This window comes from Papio anubis, chromosome 9, assembly GCF_008728515.1.
Source record: "Papio anubis isolate 15944 chromosome 9, Panubis1.0, whole genome shotgun sequence".
NCBI classification, from domain to species: Eukaryota; Metazoa; Chordata; class Mammalia; order Primates; family Cercopithecidae; genus Papio; species Papio anubis.
In genome coordinates this window covers 95,275,583-95,298,821 of record NC_044984.1, presented here as the reverse complement: position 1 = coordinate 95,298,821, position 23,239 = coordinate 95,275,583, and the positions used below count along the sequence as shown (strand labels likewise).

At 37.1% G+C, this 23,239-nt stretch overlaps 1 protein-coding gene across 5 annotated transcripts in view; it reads right to left on the bottom strand.

Moving 5' to 3' along the window:
* The window catches only part of ANO4 (anoctamin 4), a 406,193-nt gene that overhangs the window by 193,645 nt on the left and 189,309 nt on the right, over positions 1 to 23,239 (bottom strand). For 3 of the 5 annotated variants that reach the window (XM_021922815.2, XM_021922816.2, XM_021922817.2), the window contains 2 exons: positions 22,987 to 23,181; positions 2,425 to 2,529 (listed from right to left, as the gene is read on the bottom strand). In XM_021922815.2, coding sequence (XP_021778507.1) covers positions 2,425 to 2,529; positions 22,987 to 23,181 — 300 coding nt within the window. Of the gene's footprint in view, positions 1 to 2,424; positions 2,530 to 22,986; positions 23,182 to 23,239 lie in introns of those variants that run through there. The other 2 variants (XM_017946141.3, XM_017946144.2) reach the window with 2 other exon arrangements.

The window sequence follows — 23,239 nt, the reverse complement described above, 5'->3', positions numbered from 1 at the left end:
TTGCATGGAAGCTGACTTTTATCATTTATTGAAAAAAATTTAAACTCTTTGAGCACTGTACGACCTATCTTTCAAATCAAGTGAAGTAATTACATAATTTTATAACTTTCCATGAAAAGTTATTTTTTCTCCAATGTCTAATAATTTGATTTGTATTCTCCTGTGGATAGTTTTTCTCTTTTATTCATTAGTGTAATATAAAGGGATTGTTCAACCAGAATAAATAGCTGGTCCCCTTATATTCTTTGCTAAAAACATTTCTTTTAAAAGTAGCATCATCTTCAGTTTCAGGATCCTTCAACTCAATGTGTTTAATTCCTGTACTGAGCATATTCATGAAGGAATTAAATGAAGGAACAAACAGTCATCATTGTAGTCTGGTCTCCATTATTATCATGTTCCCTTGTCACTTAATTTCTCCCACTCTCAGTTGTTCCATCTGTAAGGTGGAGGTAATAATTATCTCATAAGGTCAAGAGGACAGTATAATGATAAATGGGGATAACTAAAAAGCATAAAATTATTCATAAGAAAAGTAACAAGAAAATGCAATGTCCCTAGGCATGGGCAAGGATTTCATGACTACAACATCACAAGCAATGGCAACAAACGCCAAAATCGACAAATGGGATCTAACTAAAGAGCTTCTGCACGGCAAAAGAAACTACCATCAGAGTGAACAGGCAATCTACAGAATGGGAGAAAATTTCTGCAATCTACCCATCTGACAAACGGCTAATATCCAGAACCTACAAAGAACTCCAACAAATTTACAAGAAAAAAACAACCCCATCAAAAAGTGGGCAAAGGATATGAACAGACACTTCTCAAAATAAGACATTTATGCAGCCAACAGACACATGAAAAAATGCTCATCATTACTGGCCAGCAGAGAAATGCAAATCAAAACCACAATGAGATACCATCTAATACCAGTTAGAATGGCAATCATTAAAAAGTCAGGAAACAACAGATGCTGGAGAAGAAATAGGAACACTTTTACACTGTTGGTGGGAGTGTAAATTAGTTCAACCATTGTGGAAGACGGTGTGACAATTCCTCAAGCATCTAGAACTAGAAATACCATTTGACTCAGCCATCCAATTACTGGGCATATACCCAAAGGATTATAAATCATGCTACTATAAAGACATGCACATGTATGTTTATTGTGGCACTATTCACAATAGCAAAGACTTGGAACCAACCCAAATATCCATCAATGATAGACTGGATTAAGAAAATGTGGCACACACACACCATGGAATAATATGCAGCCATAAAAAACAATGAGTTCATGTCCTTTGCAGGGACTTGGATGAAGCTAGAAGCCATCATTCTCAGCAAACGATCACAAGGATGGAAAAGCAAACACCACATGTTCTCACTCATAGGTGGGAACTGAACAATGAGATCATTTGGACACAGAGCAGGGAACATTACACACCGGGGCCTGTCGTGGGGTTGGGGGATGGTGGAGGGATAGCATTAGGAGACATATCTAATATAAATGATGAGTTGATGGGTGCAGCAAACCAACATGGCACATGTATACCTATGTATCAAACCTGTACATTGTGCACATGTACACTAGAACTTAAAGTATAATAATAAAAAAGAAAAGAAAATGCAATGTCCCAAAACTAGAATTATGAAAAAAATGCAATGGTTGTTTATGCAATGTTCTTCACATCAAAATCCCTCAAATCCAACATGAGATAAATTATTTGATCTTAAAAAAGGAGCTTCATCATCTAGAATTAGGGCTCTGATAATGAAATATCAATGGTAATGACTTAGTATGTGACACCACATCACCCATCCTCAATGCTAAATATTTAACTTGAGTAAATGTGTTGATTCTGATAAAATTCTGAGTGAAAGCTATAAAACAGAAGTAAAATACTCAAAGAAGAGCAAACCTTGATTACTCAAAATGCTTAGAAAATGAGAGTTCACTTCTTGCATGCAGCCCATCATCAATGACTCCAGATACTCATTTTGCAGAAGAAGTTCCTGATTTCACTTTGCTCCATCAACATTTCCCTCTTATGACTTCCATTTGAGCAGAGGAATTGTATTTTGGTTTCTTAAAGGTTTTTCTTTGATTATGATTAATCAAGAAATCTAAAAATTTACAATACTCCAAGGTTTACTATTATAACATGAAATACAATATGCAGAATTGAAAATTCCACTATAGCTTTTTCAAAAATTCCACTATTATGTGATTCAATTTCACAAATTAAATCTCACTTTCACTATCTCTTCTAGTCTCAAAATGATTTTGCACAGTATCTCTTTCAAGACATCATTTTGTTAATATTTTTTAAAGTTGGCATCTAAGGTTTCTAGTTTATTACCCCTCCCAAGTATTAATAGTTTATTCTCTCACGGAGAATTTAAAGTTTGAGTGAAACTTACTTTCTTGTATTGCATTAAGAATCTCTGAAAAGTCCACATCACTCTTTGGCCCGTCAGGTAGTATTTGCATATCCAGCTGGTAGCCTTGCAAATCCACACCTCCTTCTAGAGAAATGAAAGATATTCATGGAGTTTGCACTGGTTATCAGAGAGTCTGTCATTAGGGTCCCAAGGAGAAGCTATGTCAAAATCCAAAGTGAACAGCTAGCTGGTTTGCCAATGATCCTCCTTCTTAGACAAAGGACTTAAAAAAAAAAAAAAGGAACATACACAAGCCATTTGCATTGTATGGGACCAAAAAGGTTCACTTGTATTTCCAATGCAAAAATAAGGCAATTAGTTTTTCACAAGGATACATACTTCATAGTATTTACTGATAATTCCCTAGGTAAAAAAATATAACATAGCCTCTACCTAAGGGTATTTAAAATTATTTTCAGCTTCCACATGGATTAAATGTGACATTAACAAAAACATTTTAAGATATCATCTTCTTATAATAATTCATTCTTAAGGATGGAAATTAAACCTCCCTGATTCATCATTTATTTTTCAACTGTATCCGAATTTGAAAATATTTTCTATGAAGCAATTAAGCCTCTTGTTCTAGGTTTGTCTGACATATTTTCGGCATGTCCTAAAGAAAGAAAGTTTTTATGCTGCTCCATACACCTATAGAACATTTAAGGAAGTCAAAGAAACCAAGGTACCAAAAAGTAGCTTTATCATGAACAATAAACCTTCTAAACCTTCTAAAAGCTTCTTAAAGTAATCAGTAAGAATGTCTCCAATTTGAGGAGTCTGCCAGGGCTAAAAAGCCAGTGCTAAAATAAACAGCCTGATGCCTAAAACAGAACATGCCCTAGCTTCCAGTTTTTTTGTAGAAATAATCCTCTCTTAAGCCTAGGAGGTATACTCAGCCTTATACAAAGTTTCAGTTACATTCCTAAAGCTCAAGAATAAGATAACTCACAGCCTCACACAAATGCTTATTCTAGGAGTAAAACACCTAAAGGTAACTTAATATTCTATCATATTTAACAGAAAATAGGCCTTGGGAGGGCAGGGACTTTGTCTGCATGCTATAACCCAAGCACTTAGAACAGGACCTAGCACAAAGTATATTCTCAACAAAGTAGATTCTCAGGCTGAATGAATCAATGAGGTTATGCAGTAATTACAAAACCAAAACAGTAGAGCTAAAAGCAAAGCTACAAGCTCTGATTCTGGAGTCAGAGAGACCAACGTTAAAATTCTTATTAGGTAATGCTAAACCTCTCTAAATTTTAGTTTCCTCCTTTATGAAACAGGGATGACGATAACAGCCTCGCAGAGCAGTCACTAGTATTAAATGAGATAATGCACAAAAACCTTAAATTAAATGAGATAATGCACAAAGTCATGTAGTCAGCACTCAATAAATAGCAGCCACAGGTATTAACATTGTCATCCATAATAATAAGCAACACTGCATTTATATAGAGACAGACTACGTATTGAACAATATGAATAATGAAAATGAAGTCATAAGTCCGTTCCTTGAGACCCCAGTATGCATTTCGGTGACTGTCAGGAACTGCTGTTCAACATTCCAGTCACAGCAGTGAACTTTTCAGATGCACTAATGCAGCTGCCTCATTGCAAATTCTGAAGCTGCCTATGAGAGAGTTTCTTAGGACAGACAAACATGCCTTCCTGCTGGTCCAGAATTAAAATGGGCTATTTGCCTTTTTCTTCCATGGCCAGTTACTTCAAATGGGTAAAGAAAAGTTCTGATGCTTTTCAGTCTCAACTAAGGCTAGTCAGCTTTATTCTATTTGATGGCCAAAGACCTCATAATTACAACAATGACAAGAAAAATAACAAGAATATTCAATATCACCCTGGCTCTGGGCTATGTACTTCATGGTATCATTTAGTCTTTAATCTTGAAAAGAAGGTGCGATGCAATGGAGTAAAATGCAATGGAGTCACACAGTTACTAAAGTGTAAAGATGTAATCACAATCCATGCTCTTCACTACTCTTTAAAATCACCCATATCCAAGCAGTCACAAACACAGGTTGTTGGAGATAAGAGAACTGGATTTGCCAAATAAATCCAACATAATCCAATAAAATGATCCTGTGTTCTAATACTTCAGATCAAGACAAAACCCATTACATAAGCTTAAAAAAAAGTGACTTCCTAAATAGAAACCCAATTTATTTATTTGTTATTTGTCATGGACAGGGACTCATAAACTCAGGTAGAAGTAGCTATGACTACTAGATAACTAGAATTTTTAATAACAAAGATTCCAAAAACCTCTGGTAATTTTTTTAAACGTGAGAGGACAGTATAGAAATATAAGACACAAAAGAAGCACCATAAAGGAGGCACATAGGTCATTAAATTCTGTCTTCAAAGAATATTTAATGATGTGGGAAAATGCTTGTTTATAATGAAAAAGTGAGGAAAACCAATACAAAAATATAGATAGATTAGATAGATACATAGATAGGTAGGTAGGTAGGTAGATAGAGAGATAGATAGATAGATAGATACATACATACATACATACATAGGCAGAGACATGTCCCAAGTACAGTCATGTCTCACTTAATGACAGGATACTTTCTGAGAAATGCATCAGTAGGAGATTTCATCATTGTGCAAACATTGTAGAGTGTACTTACACAAACCTAGTTGATATAGCTTACCACATACCTAGATTACATGGTGTAGCCTATTGCTCCTAAGCTACAAACCTGTACAGCATGTTACTGTACTGAATACAGTTGCCTAATACAGTTACCTACTGTAACTGTAATACAATGGTATTTGAATATCTAAACATAGAAAGGGTACAGTAAAAATAGAGTATGAAAGATAAAAAATGGTCTCTCTGTATAGGGCACTTACCATGAATGGAGCTTGCAGGAATGGAAGTTGCTCTGAATGAGTCATTGAGTGGTGAGTGAATGTGAAGGCCTAAAATACTATTGCACATTACTAGACTTTATAATAAACACTGTACACTTAGGCTACATTAAATTTATTTTACAATGTTTCTTTCTTCAATAATAAATTAATCTTATGGTAAGTTTTTACTTTGTAACCTTTTAGATTTTTTTTAACTTTTGACTCTTTTGTGATAACACTAAGCCTAAAACACAAACCCATTTTATAGCTCCAAAAAAATGTTTTTTTCTTTATATCCTTATTCTGTAAGTGTTTCTCTACATTTTAAATTTAAAAACTTTTTAAAAACTCTTTTTGTGAGAAATGAAGATACAGACACACACATTAGCCTAGGCCTACACAAGGTCAGGATTATCAATATCACTTGTTCCACTGGAAGGTCTTAGGGGCAATAACATGAATGGAGCTCTCACCTCCCGTGATATAAATGCTCTCTTCTGGAATACCTCCTAAAGGACCTGCCTGAGGCTATCTTACAGTTAACTTTTTTTTTAATCAGTAAAAGGAGTATACTTTAAAATAACAATAAAAAGTAGAGTAACATAGTAGTTTATTATCACTGTCAAGTATTATATACTATAAATAATTGTATGTGCTATATTTTTATACAACTGGCAGCACAGTAGGTTTGTTTACACCAGAATCACCACAAACACGCGAGTAATGTATTGCACAGCTGCGCCATCACTAGGCAATAGGAATTTTTCAGCTCCAGTATAATCTTAATGGGACCACCATGGTTTATGTGGTCCGTTACTGATGAAAAAGTCATCATGCAGTGCATGACTGCATACTAAAAAACATACCCATTTATATGACTAGAAAAATATAACAGGAAGAAAATACTCAAAATAGGTACAGAAGTTATCTCTCAGCTGTGAAATTATGGGTAGATTTTGTTTTATACTTTAGCTTTTTTATGTTTTTCACAATGAGAATACAAATTTTTTTTGAGACAAAGTCTCACTTTGTCACCTAGGCTGGAGTGCAGTGTTGTGAACACAGCTTACTGCAACCTCAACCTCCTAGGCTCGAGCAATTCTCCCACCTCAGCCCCAAGCAGCCAAGGGCTACAGGTGCGTACCACGATGCCTGGCTAATTTTTGTATTTTGTATAGAGACAGGGTTTTTCCATGTTTCCCAGGCTGATTTTAAACTCTTGACCACAAATGATCCGCCTGCCTCAGCCTTCCGAAGTGCTGGGATTACAGGCATGAACCATTGTACCTGCCCTTACTGTAAAACATTTTATAACTTTAAAGACATGTAAAAATTCAAGAGTGGGATAGTGGAGTTTAATAATTATTTAGAGTTCAGGATTTAAGACTGAAAACAAAGATTGCAGATATTAAACCGTAAATGGTAAATATCCAATTTAATATAACAGATTTTCTAAATTCATGTAATTTTTTATTTTTTTAATTATTTAATTATTATTATTTTTTTTTGGAGATGGAGTCTTGCTCTGTCACCCAGGCTGGAGTACAGTGGCGCGATCTCGGCTCACTGCAAGCTCTGCCTCCCGGGTTCATGCCATTCTCCTGCCTCAGCCTCCTGAGTAGCTGGGACTACAGGCACCCGCCACCGCGCCCGGCTAATTTTTTGTATTTTTAGTAGAGACGGGGTTTCACCGTGTTAGCCAGGATGGTCTCGATCTCCTGACCTCATGATCTGCCCGCCTCGGCCTCCCAAAGTGCTGGGATTACAGGCGTGAGCCACCGCGCCTGGCCATGTAATTTTTTAAAATGTGTAAACCAAATAGCTTCAAAATGCAACATTCTCTTCATGCTAAATATTATGATCACACATAGAATCCCCCAAATATAAGCTATTTTTCTGTCTCTGCTCTAGAAGAAATACAGAATATTCTTGCATAGAGGATAATGTAATGGTCTGGAACTTCTGACACTAAGCCGTTCATTAAGTCTAACACCACAAAGGAGAGGGAGCTGTAAAACAAGGACTTTTGTAAGCTTTCCTAAATGGAGAGTGATCAGTGTACCAATGCATCTTCAAAGATGACAATCTCCACCTTTAACTTACAATGCCCAAGTGAAAGAGACTAAATGACTTCAGTGTAGAAAAATGTACTATGTCTACTTCATACTTCTGATTTTATTTATTTATTGTTACTCATATAGCTTTTTGTTATGATTTCTAAAAACCTAAGAATCTGAGTTCTTTGCCATAGCCACAGATATCCTGGACGTTGGGTCAGAACACAAAGTTTGAAAAACTAGGCAAGATGGTAAAGATACTATAGATTCAAACTGAAGACTTTAAAATACAGCCCCACTGGGCATCAGGAATTAACATGCAATTAAAGTACAATCCTAAGGAAGCTAAACAAATAAATTAAAGAGGGAAGTTAAGAAGATCCCTAAAGATGTGGAAACACATTGAACAATTTAAAAAAAAAAATCAAGAATAGCTACAAAATCTATGTTATCTTCATTTTGTCTTTAAGTTTCCCCACATGTTACGGATAGAAGTGATTATACTCAATACTTAATTGTGATTCTGTAACCTTGGTAACAGCACTTACATTTAATAAAAAGTCTTTAGCTGGACAAGCAATATTTTAAAAATTCATTCTGTACCTAGCTTACAGCTAGGCATTATTTTTTATTTATTTATTTATTTTTAGACAGTCACACTCTGTCACCCAGACTGTAGTTCAATGATTCAATCGCAGTTCACTGCACCCTCAACCTCCAGGGGACCAAAGCACTTTTATACAAGAGAAACAACAACAACAAAAATGAGTTCCAAACATAAGTTTCTTGATTAGCAAATATGTCACATAGCTCTTTATATTTTGAACTCACATAGCTCTTTATATTTTGTCTTTTCTATAGTATATGTTTTCTATGAAAAATGAGGTAAAGTACTTAGCATAGTATGAAGCAGACAAAGAAAATGTAAGTTCCTAGTTTTTCCATATCTAGATTTCTTCCTCATTGCTAGCACCCTCAACTACACGGTAACACATTGAAGCCTGGGATCAAACTGCACCCCCGTTTTATCTCCTATAAAACCCAGAACAAGGCCTTGAACATATTAGTTGTTCAGTTAATGCTCTTTCACTGCAATTTCACATTATGAATAACAATAATGAATATAAACTAAAAAGATGATCCAATTTTTTTAGTCTACAATTTGAAGAATCTCGATAGGTTATCAGTAGATAATATGATAATATGAAAGACATATTATAGATCATAACTTTTTGCCTTTACAGTAAAATCTTGTTAAATTTTGTCAAATAATAAACAAAATCTCAAAGTACCAAAGGGCTTATAATAAAAATCAATAGCTACCCTTTTTGCAATCCCTATTCTTTTCCTCGGTGGAAACAGGACTTTTAAGAGTCTCTGTTGGATCCTTCTATGTGTGTGTCCCATTGTTGCATGATTTTCCAATTTTATATACTATATATGGTTTTTCTGCTGTGACACACAATATAACTTACATTATTGCCACTCTCCACTTGCTCTCCACTCACCAAATCACTATTCTTAGTAATTTCATTAGATTGCCTTAGTTTAGTTACTTTAAATAAATCACTTAAAATTCCTTTCCTTGTTCAATCAATTATAGATATATCTCATATGTGTAAATTAACACAAGTGATCAAAAAAGGAGATACTGGCACTAAACTAACCTGGATTTGAATGGTACTTTTATGTGACCTTGACTCATTAAATAATAAACTCAATAAGCCTTATCTTTCTCATTGAAAATATAGGAAACTAAAATTTTTTGGAGGCTTTAGTATAAATTATAGACATTATACACAAATAATTTGGCCCATCATGTTAGATCAAGGTGCTTCACTACAAATTTTATATGATATTCATTCTCTGCAAAATGAGGGCCTATTCCAGGTTTGGGGACTAGGCTAAATAAAAACAATCCCGCTTTAAAAATCTTGTAATTTGGGACTGCAAATAGTTACTTCATATTGAAACCAAAATAAAGGAAAGTCTGACAAATCAGTTCTTACGCTCCCCGTGTCACAGAAAAGATGGGGAGTGTGTAAAGTAGACTTAAGAGGATAAATGATATTTTCTATAATAACTTCATAATAACTGTTGCTACAGCTGAGCTTCTGTCTACATTCTATTTATAGTCTACAAATAAAAATTGGTGGTTCCTCTCCTGAGAGGTGTATTTAATACAAATCCTCAAACACAGCATTCTTTTATAGAATAGGTAGCAGTGATATTTCAAAACTTGAGCTACATATCTAAAATAAATCCTCACATGTAATATTTTTGGACTTAAGAGGCTGCAAAGACCCCATTTTCTAAACTGGGAGTTTTGTATTGAACTCCTCATAGGTGAATTCTGTATTCCTATGACAGTGTTAAGATGGAGAATGGTGTTAAGTAAGGAGGAAGGGCTGGGTGTGGTGGCTCACACCTGTAGCCCCAGAGCTGCAGGACGCTGAGCCAGGAGGACTGCATGAGACCAGAAGTTCAAGACCTACCTGAGCAATATAGCAAGACCTCCATCTCTAAAAAAATAAAATAAAATTAGCTGGACATATTGGTTAATACCTGTAATCCTGTCTACTTGGGAGACTGAAGTGGGAGGATCACTTGAGCCCAGGAGTTTGAGGCTGAAGTGAGCTATGATCATGCCACCGCACTCCAGCCTGGGTAACAGAGTCCTTGTCTCTTAAAAAAATAAAAATAAAAAAGAAGGGAGGGAGGTCCATTCTGTCCTTACAGACTTTGCTGGCATCAGCCAGTGTTCAAGATAAGTCTTTGAGGAAGAGAGTAAGGAAATGAGTTCAGCTCTTCTGGAGAATCTGAAATTGGAAACCATAGATTTACATGTAGGAAATGCTACTGGTTCTGAAAAAAAAGTTCCATATATATATATTTTTAACATTATTTGTACTACTTACCAAAATCCTTTTTTTGTGTGTAGCATAAACTAAAAATGCTTCACAATAGAAGATGCTTCATAAGTGTAACAAATACACATGCCATTTTATTAGTATTGTGTAAAACTATAAATCTGATGATGTTGTAAGTTCATTCTTTTACAGAAGAAAGCTTGGCTCATATTAGCAGGACTATACATATTGATTCACTCACACTAGTCACTATAAGGCTAAAGCTACTCCCTCAAATGATTAATGCTAAGTAGTCCTAATGGCAAAATTCTTTACTGGGTCCTGATGGGAGAACCACATTTGGCTAACAGTAGGCAGATATTTCTGAGGTCTAAAATGGAAATAATAATTCTACTGCTTTGGCCAGTAATGGCTCTCCTTCAGCAGAATTGCTTCCATGTTTTCCAGGACTGGTAGGATCATGATCTCCTGAGTTATAATGCATCCCTTCACTAAAAGTTCCCAAGACGGCCTGGAAGTCAGAATTGCAAGGCTTCAAACAGCAGGAAGGATTGGTGAATCACATAGGCAGAATTCTGTGGTATCTTCCAATTTCCTAGATGCTGAGGTCTGTTGTGATGACAAGGACTCTTGCAGATGAGGAGAAGAGAAAAACTCAGCATTATAGAACAGAAACGGTGCAATTTTCAGCCTCACTAAATGTTGTTAACTCTTTTGTCTTGAATGATAAGTCTTCATATATGAAGGGCTTGAGAGGAATGTGAGAAGGAATATTGCCCTTGCAAAATGACAATCTTCAAAAAAGCTAGGACTCCGCCCCCTTGTGCATCGGCCTGTCAGCTCAAACTCAAACAATCAAGCCCAGTAAAAGCCCACTATTAACTGACTATCCACCATGAAAGGGCTTAGGTTTTAAATCTCAACTCTACTAGTTATAGTTGTGTGATCCTGAGCTAAATGGTTAAAGCATCCCATCCTATCTTCAGTGGATCCATTCCAAGATCCCCAGTGGATATCTGAAACTGTAGATAGTACTGAACCCTATATAGAGAGAGATATATAGATATATAGATGTGTGTGTGTATATATATATGCTTTTTTTCCTACACATACATACCTATAATAAAATTTAATCTTTAAATTAGGAACAATAAGAGATTGACAACAATAACTAATAACAAAATAGAACAATTATAACAATAATGGTAAAATAGAACAATTTCTCTCTTTCTCTCAGAATTCTTATTGTAACTGAAATGATGAAAAACAAAGTTATGGATAAGGGGCACATTGCTGTACTTAAATCTCTGCAAGTTTCTAAAATATAAAATTATTTGAAATAGCCTCAGGCAGAAGAAGCAGTTTTAAATTCCACAAAACACAATGCTCTTTCCCAGAAATTAATCATTTGCTTTTCTTTGTGGCTGCCTTTTTATGGCTCTTCTTCATTCACTTTCTGTGCTCAAAAGGTTGTAAAATGATTTTTCAGAAAATTCCCTCTAAATGCATCCTATAGATCAAAATGTGTATGTATATGTCCCTCAGTAAAATGAAAAGCAAATGCAAATAAGAGAAGAATGTGGTATGTATTTTTAGAAAAAAAATAATTTTGTTACTCAGCAAAAGATAGCAAGGAACACAGATACCAATGCCCACATTTGCCAAGGACCAAAATAGCTTGTTTTCCTAAGCACCCCCACCTATTCACTAAACTCACATCACACATCTAAAAAAACCCACTTAAAGAGGAAGAGATTCAAATGAAGGATAATTAGAGTGTTATTTCTAAACCACAGCACTAACTGTTCTGAAAGCCACCACATTCACCTTCAATGCAATGAGAAATAAAACAGAAGTCCAAAGTAGCCCTTGCCGCTTTTTCCATACAATTTATCTTCCAGCCACCCCTAAAATCCATTCACAAATAGGAAGACTGATTATCTCATCCATGCTTCAGTTCTGTTCAAGAGAGCAGCCAGGTTCCTTAGATCCTATAAGCAAACCTCAGCCACACTTCTCAATAAAGTGTCTATTTTCAGAAAAGGGGATAGAAAGCCCCCAAAATTTCACTCTCAACTAACGCTCATCTTCAAGAAAAAAAGTTGACACCATGGAAAAAACACCCATAATAACTTTTGTTTTTTTTTTTTTTTGAGATGGAGTCTCGCTCTGTCACCCAGGCTGGAGTGCAGTGGTACAATCTCGGCTCACTGCCACCTCTGTCTCCCAGATTCAAGCGATTCTCCTGCCTCAGCATTTTTCTTTTTTCTTTTTTCTTTTTGACAGTCTTGCTCTGTTACCTGGGCTGGAGTGCAGTGGTGCGATCTCGGCTCACTACAACCTCTACCTCCCAGGTTTAAGCGATTCTCCTGCCTCAGCCTCCCTAGTAGCTGGGATTACAAGCCTGCACTACAATGTCTGGTTAATTTATGTATTTTTAGTAAACACGGGGTTTCACCATGTTGGCCAGGCTGGTCTCAAACTCCTGACCTCAGGTGATCTGTCCACCTCAGCCTCCCAAACTGCTGGGATTACAGGCATGAGCCACTGCGTCCAGCCCCATCAGAAATTAAATACGTGGGTTTTAGTCGGGGTCTGTCAATTGCTAATTTTGTACTTTTGAGTTAGTAACTTCACTTCCTGTGCCATAGTAAAATAGGCGTAATTCCACCTCACAGGCTGCTATGAGGATTAAATGAAGTGCAGGAGAAAAATTTGTGAAAGCCCTTTGGAAACAACAGAATTATCAAGTACATGTAGGGTTGTAGTATCATGATTGTTATCGTTCTAAAGATTGGCCATATATTTATCTTTTCCTTATTTTTGTTTCCCTAAAGCATGAGTTTATCTTGACTCTTGGCAGAACTAGGGACAAGTCTCTCTTGGCTGTCCTTCTTCTTTTAAAAGTCTCTCTTTAAGGGTCCTCTCCTCTCCCTCTTCCCACAGCCTCTGGTACTACTCTTTAAAGGGAGAAACAGGAGATGGTCTGTTCCCTAACTTGAGACCAGGCCTTGACATTGGTTCCAGAAAGTAATCTTTGAAACTCAGGGAAATAGGAATGAATTTTATTATAACAGAATCACAAAAAAGGGAGGATGAAAAAACAAAAGTCCAGAGCACAGTAGACCAAAAAGAGAAGCTACAAAGTGGAATATCACTTACATTGAAAGAAATAATAAATTGTGAAGGTGATTACACATGCATTCAACAGAACCTAACTGGTCCCTTCTTCAGTATGGTTTTCTTATGCTAAGGTTTGAGCTACTGCAGTGTTTTTAATTTAAATTTTCTAAGGCTTTTTTATGCTAATTTGCTAGAAATGTTTCTGCCAAGTTGTCTGAAGAAGAAAGTAATAGCACATTAAATAAGAGAATAAGAACACCTGAGCTAGAATATTGCCTTCACCATTTACTGGCTGTATAACCTTAGGCAAGGTACTTACCCTTCTTCATGCCTTAGTTTCCCCACCCATAAAATAAGGAAAATAGCATGAGAATATTATAGGAATTAAATGAGATAATGAATAAAAATAGTTTAACAGTTTTTGAGGTTGGGAATATGGTAGTGAGCTTAATATATTGTAGCTATAATTTTATTATTATCAAACTATGCATTTAATGCCTAAGTATACAGACAGTACTAATCATTCTAGCCTTCTGGAAACAACAAAATCCTAATGTTTCTCTCCCGGAAAAATCAATGTATCCTAACATTTAAATACTAGATAGATTCATAGGGAACAATAATCATGCATAAATGCAGAAAGGGCCATAGGTTTTAAAAAGTGAGATAAAAGAAACTGTATTAGAAATTACTTGGGAATGACACGTATCGGCAAAACATTATTTTACAAATTCTAAATGAGACTAAAGAACATATTCTGTGATTAATGACACTTCTCTAGGATTGTATGATGGGCCTAACAGATAAGGAAAAAGCAATAGAAGAAGTATTTTAGATTTCAGAAAGCTTCCAATTCTATTTTATATTGCATAGTCATTAGCTGGGATAATATGATCTATATCCACTAAGCTTTATAGTTTCAAACTAAAAAAACCCAAAATCAATGCCTCCGTTTACTCTGCTCTTGACTCTTAAATTATAGTCCCAAACCTAGTACCATTTACCACTTACATTATTGGTACATAAAGGAAGCAGAAAATAATATTCATTAATTATGAGTGTCTAAAGGGTAAGGTCAAAATGAAATTGATAAACAGGAGAAAGAATTGAAACAGTAGGAAAGAGAAACCATACAAATACGAGATGAAGATGAATGGCTTCTGTAATTTTACAGCATAATGGGAGACCATCTTTTTGGTATTTTAGCACAAATTAACTGGGAAACTGCTAAATGAAGTGGTGACTGAGATAACAAGGATTCTAGGGGCATAGGTACTTTCAGGGTTATGAATTTTGCTTATCATGATGGTGACAAGAAAAATGATTTCTTTATTTATCAGCCATTTATTACTGAACATCAAGTATGTGCCAAAAATCAAACTGGACATTCTACATGAATTATTTAATTGCCATAATGAGGCTATGTAGGTTTGCCAGATAAAATACATTAAAACATGATGTCCTGCTAAATCTGAATTTCAAACAAACAATATAATTTTTTATTATGTGTGTCGTATGCAATATTTGGGACATACTTTCAAAAATACTTGTTTATCTGAAATTTAAATTTAATTAGGAACACTGTATTTAATTTGGCAGCCCTAATACTATAAGGTAGGTATTAATTTCCTCATTTTACTGATGTAGAAACTAAGATTCAGAGAAATTAAGTAATTTGTTCAAGGCTGTAATAGCCATCAGGTGACATATCTAGCTTTTAAACACTTAACAATAAAGCTTGCTTTCAGAACCAGTATAATGCACTGTTCCTATCATTATGCTCTTTCCTGCATCTAAATGGTCATGCCTCTTCCTCCTGTTGAAATCCTAGTTGGCCTTCAAAGTCAAATTGGTAGACCATGTGTCTTATGAGTCTTTCTAAATTCTCCTCAGCACAATAAGGTTATGCTCCCATAACCTTATTTATTTCTCTGTTCCAGCCCTTAATACAGTTTGACTTCTATCATAGCAGCTTAAGCACATGTCCCTGTAGCGGGCATTCTTCCACATAGAGTTGTTTCGTAACATCACCTCTACTTCCTTTTGGTGAAGTCCCTCTCCCTCACTGTGTGTAGTCAAGGCGGCAAAAGAAATCAAGGGGTCCTACGCTCCCACGATGAAGGCTGAAGGGAGAGGTCTTCTGTCCTATCATTTGTCTCATCACTGTCTATCCAACCAAGGGAAAGGTGCATAGCCAATAGAACTGTCCTCCTAAATCTCCAAAACATGAGCCAAATGATGCAAAACTAGAAAAACTGGTAAGAATTCAATCATTCCAGATCGTCAAATGGAAGATATTCTATTCTAATCAAATAGCTATTCTTGATTTCTCTATTCCTTTTCCAAGGCTGGCTCTTTAGGTTTTCCATCTACATTCTTCAAATTTAAATTCCTTCTTTGGATTAAATGATTAGTTTCTCTTGTTGGTTACAAACAACCCTGATTGATTGTCTCTTGGACATGACTGAGAGCCTTAAGACCCATGTTTAATAGAGTTCTGCACCATTTCAAAATGCTCCAAGGAGGGCATCTTCCCAATAAATGCTTGTTAGTAAACAGTAGGCACTCAGAAATGTTTGTAAACTCAAAGGGGGATAAACAAACTGAAATTGTTCAGGCAGATGGAACAGAAAATCTACAAGACTCCCAAATTCTCTCTTTTTGTACTTAGTAACCAGTCTGAGTGGGCCTTAGAGAGCACTTTGGGAACAGGGATTATTAACTTTGTAAAAAATAGATGGATGACTTAATAGGCCTCAATATGACTAAATTGCCCAAGCTGCTTCTAAGATCGATGACTCACTGCAAATAAGAAACTCAGTTTGAGAGCTCTTCCATAATCTCCCAACAGAGAACTATGATGCATTTGTGCAAGTACACTAAAAATAAACAGAATGGAACTGAAATCATATGCTACCTTGCCAGAATAATATAAGTTTTAAAAGTACTTTTTTAAATAACAAGTTTCTAATTGTAACTTAATATATTTTTTCTTAATTATAATTCTAGGCTAGAGGATTGGCTTTATTTATATTTTCAACCAATACTCAACATATGTAGGGTTTAAGGATCTATGATAAAATGATGGGTAGATAAGTAAAGCGATTTTTTTGTTTTGTTTTTTGTTTTTGTTTTTTTGAGATGGAGTTTCACTCTTGTTGCCCAGGCTGGAGTGCAGTGGCGCAATCTTGGCACACCGCAACCTCCACCTCCTGAGTTCAGCGATTCTCCTGCCTCAGCCTCCCGAGTAGCTGGGATTACAAGCATGCACCACCATGCCCAGCTAATTTTGTATTCTTATTAAAGACAGGGTTTCTCCATGTTGGTCAGGCTGGTCTCGAACTCCCGACCTCAGGTGATCCACCTGCCTTGGCCTCCCAAAGTGCTGGGATTACAGGTGTGAGCCACCACACCTGTCCAAGTGATGTATTTTTAAGGTGAGGGAAGATACTTGAGGTATTAAGTCACAATGTGGGCTGAATTAGCCCACGTTGATAAAACACCATTAGGACATATCTTAATAACATTTATTTAATTGTATTATAGTAATATCAACACAGGATATCAATTAAAGGAAAGGAAAGACTGAATCTACACTTCCTGCATTTGACTTTAACTGAATACTCAATTCTGGGCATTGCATTTTCAAAGAGATAGCAATGAAACAAGAATATTTCTAAGAGCAGAGAAGGTGCAATGGTAAAGAAGTTGAATGTCATGTCATTCAAAGAAGCACTGAACACACTAGGAAATGTTTCACCTGGAAAACAGCTAGGGATGAGTTTTTTAAACAACTGAAGGATTGTCATAAGAAAGAAGAGTAAGATTTATGCCATATAACTTCAAAGTGCTAACCTGTATCTGGTGAGTAGAACAGATTTTGACAAACAACATATAATCTTTATTAAGAACCTACTAGGGATAATGCATGATGTTAGGAGTGACAGAAGATGCAAAGATGAACCGAGGAGAGTTCCGGCCTTCTGGGAGAACTATAAGACCATAGAAACAGATGGACTTTGATAAGGCTTCTAAGTTCTGTGGAAGCGTGGGGAAGTAGGGGAACAATTCTGACTATAAGATCTAGAAAGCTTCTTGGAGGAAGCGGAATTTAAGTTACATTTTGAGGAATGAGAGGGGTTGGCAGACATTTATTAGGGGAAGGGATATTCCAAGATGAGAGAGGAGCTTGAGCAATGGCAAAGAAATGGAAGAGTAAAAGCCTACTTGAAAAATAGTAAAAAGGCTGTGGATGGCTGAAGCTGAATAATACGGATAATGACAGTGTAAAATGAGATAAGCCTGGAAAAGTAGGGAAAGGGTAACTTGGAGAGGGCTTGAAAAGCTGGGCTCACAAGGCTGTACTTTCTTCTGGATAGCCCACAATAATTTTAAGAATAGGAGGGCTGATACTAATTATCTTCTCTGGAGGAGAACCTTGGTGTCGTCTGGAAAATTAAATAAGAGAGAACCACTGAAGACAATCGTCTAACATCTAAAACCTTCCACTGGACTCTCCAGACTTCTCTGACCATCACCAATCTCTTCTCAGATTGCCCCATTCACCTTCTTGCTCTAAGGAAAACCTGGATCTTCCCAGAGGTCACGCTTCCCTGTGGCTCTTTCACTTAGAACTGTTTTTCTCCAATAGCCCTGGCACCAACGCATCTGAAGGAGGATTTCTTGAGTCTCAAATCCACCTTCAGACATTCTTCTTCCCTCTCGCCTAAACACCTTCAGCCTTGAATCTCAGGTTGTTATATTACATCATCTTCTACCCTTTATCTTTGTACTCTCCTGCTACCTGCCAGATTACGTTCCCTTATTTCTCAACAAAGTTAACGACTGGCCTATCATTCTTCCCAAAACTACTCAATTCTTGATCAATCCTTTTCACATCCTGCTCTCTCAGTCCCTAGGAATTTTTCATTCAGTGATCTTGCCCTCTACCCTTTATAGTTCCTTATTTTGTACCTTGGCCTAAGCCTTGTCATTACCAATAACAGCATCTTGTGTTGATATTACTATAATAAAATTAAATAAATGTTATTAAGATATGTGCCACCATATTAGTGCCACACATTCCATTCTCTCATCACCTCTCTTATCCTTCCAGATCCTCCTTCTATTACCCTAACCCCCACACTTTTTTGAACCCTCTGGAAACTTCAACCAATTGATCCTACCAACTTTTCATTGTACTTCATTCCCTTGATATCTTGTACTCTCTTTACCAAATCACAAAATGAATCACTATCACCACTCCCTTCCATGCACCTTCGATTCCCTTTCTCTCTTTCCTACTTCCTTTCCACACTCCTGTTCAAATCCAACTCACCACCAACTCTATGTCTTTACTCATGCAGCTATACAAAATTAAAAGCTACACAATGATGATAACTAGTCCTACTTTAGTTTCATGACTATGAATCTCACATCCTCTTTAATGTAAGTTGGCAAACATATTTTCCTTCTCCATGTCTTTCTCTCTCTCTCTCTTTCTCCCTGTGGCTCCATTCTCATTCTTAGAGATGACCTTGCTTCTCACATTAAAGATAAAGCTGACAACATAGGAAAAGAACTTATTAGACCCTCAGCATACCTGCCAATATGTACATACTCCTCCTTCCCATCAGTTATCACAGATAAACTATCCATGGTCCTGTTGTGCATAGCTCTCAACCTCTCACTGATGCCCACATCACAAATTTTCCCCTCTCTCGAACACCATAAATTATCTGCTGGAGAGCTGCTATTTTTAAAAGAAACTCTTGACCTTACTTCTCCTCCAGCTGCTGCCCTATTTCTTCACTACACTTCATAGCAAAACTGCTCAAAAAAGTTGCCTATATTCAGAGCATCTAATTTATACCCTCTCATCTCCCTTAAATCCACTTCAATCAAGGTTTCATCCCCACCACTCCACTAAAACGGCTCTTAACGAAATTATCATTGACCTCCACTTTACTAAAATCAATGACTAATTCTCAGTCCTCATCTTATTTGACTTTCAACAACATTTAATCTAGAAAACCATTATTCTCTTCTTGATAAACTTTTGTAATTTCTGAGATGTGGCACTTCTGGGTTTTCTCCATCTTTGCTGGTGGTTCTTTCTTGGCCTTCTTTACTGGTGGTTCATGTCCTCTTTGACCCTTTATTATTGGAGTGTCCCAGATCTCAGCCCTTGATGCTCTCCCTTCTACATTTATACTTCTTCCCTTGGTCATCTCTTTCAATCTCATGTCTTTAAATAGCACTTATATGTCAACAACTATTAGTTTTATATCTCTTTCACAGACCAATCATCTTTCAAACTCCAGACAGGGAGGTCAAACTACCACCCACAATATCTTGCCAGCTCTCAATATCAAACTTCTGAGCTCAGCCCCACCTTTGCCCTCAAACCCACCAAATTTTCTTCTCTTGCAGCCTTCTCCATCTCAGCTGATTTTACTCAGGCCAAAAAACTTTTCAGTCATCCTTTGCTCTTCTTTCTTTCTTACCCTACATCCAATCCATTAGGATATTTTGTTGGTCCAGTTTTAAAATATATCCAGACTCTAAATTCTCACCATCACTTCTGCCTTTCCTAGTCAGAGCTACCATCATTTCTCCACTGGATCATTCTGGAGGCCTCCTATCTGACCTTTCTCCTTTTATCCTCTCCTCCTATAATCTACTCTCCCCATAGTCTATATTACATCCTGTTAAAATATAAATCAAATTATGGAATTCTTCTGCTCAAAACCCTGTAAGAGCTTCCTTTCATATAGGGCTCAAAGTCCTTACAATGGCCTATAAGGTCCTGCCCGATCTAGTCCCTACGACCTCACTGAGATGATTCCCCATGTCACTCACTCCACTTCAAGTTCAGGAGCCTCCATACTGTTCTTCAAACCACCAGACTCACCCTTACCCTACAAGCTGTCCACTAACTGTCCCTCTGCTGGAATGAAGTTGCTTAGACATTCACATGGCTGTCTCAGAAACTTCTAGTCAGTGGTTACACATCTTCATGACTCAGCCTACCCTGATCACCATGTTTAATATTGCAACATGCTACCGTCTTCCCCTACTTTTTCTTTTATCCATAATACTTATCCTTTCCCTAAACACTATATATTACGTATGGCTTATATATAACTATAATATAGATTACACAGTTGGTCGGTTTAATATATTTATTTATTATCTCTTGCAGCTGCTATGTGAACTCCCCAAGGGCAGGGACTTTTGTCTGCTTTGTTTACTGATGTAAATCAGGTACTTGCTGAAAGAAAGGCAGGCAGAAAAATTCAGAAGCTATTGTAGTAGTCTAAAACACAGCTAATGAAGGTTTTGTTCAGCCCTACCGTACAAATATTTCTTGGGAGTACAGAGATAAATAATCCAGAATCCCTGCCCTTAAAGATCTTTCAGTGGACAGATAGACAAGTAATTTCGACATGTTCAAAGATAACGGGGCAAAACCAGGGCATCCTGGGAAGAAAGAATGGCAGGAGCAAAGGTTGGGAGGCATGAAACAGCATCACGTATTTAGAGAAGTGAAAGCACATTGATATAATCAGATGTGATGGTCTATTTGATAAGCCAACTTGGCCAGGTTACAGTCTCCAGTTATTCAATGAACACTAATCTAGTGTTGCTGTGAAGGTGTTTTGTAGATGCAATTAAAGTTCATAGTCAGTTGACTTTATGTAAAGGAGATTCTCCTTGATAATCTAGGTCAGTTGAAAAGCCTTAAAAGCAGAGCTGAAGCTTTTAAGAGCTGTACCCAAGAGTTCCAGCCTGCCCTTGCAGATAGCCTGACCCATGAATTCAGACTTGCCTAGCCGTCTCCCACAATGAAAGCCAATTCTTTGTAATTAATCTCTAGTACTTACTATCTACTGGTTTTGCTTTTCTGATTGAACCCTGATTGATGTAATATAGTAATAAAGCTTAAGGAAGATGAGGGCAAAAAATGAAGGGTGAAAAGCAGTAGGGGTCAGATCACAAAAGGCATTTGTTTTTAACATGCTAAGAGGTTTGAACTGGACCCTGTAATCAGTAGAACAAGCACAGTAACTGATCGGGGTAGAGATGAATCATTCTGGATTTGGTATGTCCTGGGAAAGGAGGCAAGAGAAGGAGAGAGATGCTAGAGTGGGAGAAACCAGGAAAGTTACATGTGAGAAAAATAAGAGGAGAACCCTAAGATTGTCATGGAAGCCAAGGGAACAGTGTTTGGGGAACAAGTGGGTTGTCCACCTTGGTCTGGTGCCTCAGGAAAGTCTGCCAAACATACTACATTGTGATAAAAGGAGGTCACTGAGGGCCTCAAAAGCAGCCAGGATGGAATGGAGAAGCTAGAAACCAGATTGTGTTGGTTGCTCTCGATACAACAGAGCAATCAAAAGTAAATTATAATTTCAGAAGTTTGGCTTGGAAGGCAGGAGGGCAAAGTGGCAGAAGAGGGAAAAGGATACAGTGTCAAATGATCAGAATGGTAGAAGCTTGAGCCTTTTCATAGACTGAGGGTGAACAGCTAGCAGCGTGGAGGGGTGAAAGAGACAAAAACAAGAGGACACATTCTCCTGGCTAAAGGTCATGGGTGAAGGCTTGGTCAAAGACAGTAGTAGGAGGCCCCTCATCTTCTGAAAACTGGAGGAAAGTGGAGAAGGATGTGTAAAGAGCAATACATTTGAAGAGAGAGGATAAGGGACTTCCAGTAATTCATGCCCAATGGCCCTGGTGTTTCTTGGTGGGTTAGGAAACAAGGTTACATGCTAAGAGAAAGAAGACGGGGTGACATGAGTAGAGATGGAGGCTTGGCTTCAGTAGCAGCTGTGTGGCCATCTACTAGGACATTACAGAGAGGAATCAGGATTGGGTGAGAGTTGTTCTAAATGACTTATGAATTCTCTCACAATTGATGTTTCTATAAAGTCACTTTGCAGGAACATTGCCTTGGTCACTGATATTTCCTTGAACCCAAAACAATGCCTAGCACGTAGCTGGCACTCAATAAATATTTGTTCAATCAATGAATGAATACGTAAATGAGCTTTTCCCCCAAATGAGCACATAAAATGTTTTTACTTCCTTTAATGTAGAATCACTTTAATATTTTAAAGAGATCACAGATGCTTCCCAGAAGACTTAAAACAACATAATGACTCCAGTCTTCTCTCGTGATCTCAGGAGGATGTGGACAAGCCAACACAGATAACCTAGGTTTCAAAGTGTGGGTGTTTTTTGGCTTAATTTTTTTCCTGAGCAATCTTAGAACAAATTATCAGGAAAATGGCCAAATCTCTATTTTGTTTTATTATATAATGAGCTTTCCTGAACTAAGAAAGAGTTTACGCACTCCGAGTTTCATTTAGATTCTACCACTGTGCACATAGCCTCAACCTTCTCTGATCCATCAAGCTCTCTCCCCTCTTATTTGTCTTGGTGATATTTACCACTGACTGAGGCGAAGAGAAGGGGAAATAAAACAAGACTCCTAACAAAAGCAAGCTTAGCTGAAAGTATGGCATAATTACATAATAAAAATATAAGGCAGGCTGTGGTCAGGTTGCTGCTGAAATGGGTCCCCGTTGAACTTCCCCATGCATCACCTGGGTGGAAGACTTTGGTTTTTCCATTAGTGATTCCAGAAGAGCTCGCCTCCATTTTTATTGACCTTCTGCCTGGTGGGAGTGAGGAATGCCTGACCACAGGCAGGCGACGACGTGACGCTGGGTGGCTTGCCACACTTCGCCGTTGATGGATTTGCAAACGCTTTTCAGCCCCATGAATAGATAAACTTAAACCTGGAATGAGAAATAGCACCATTAGACTTCAGAATGGCTAAAAGGTTGTTACGTTCTT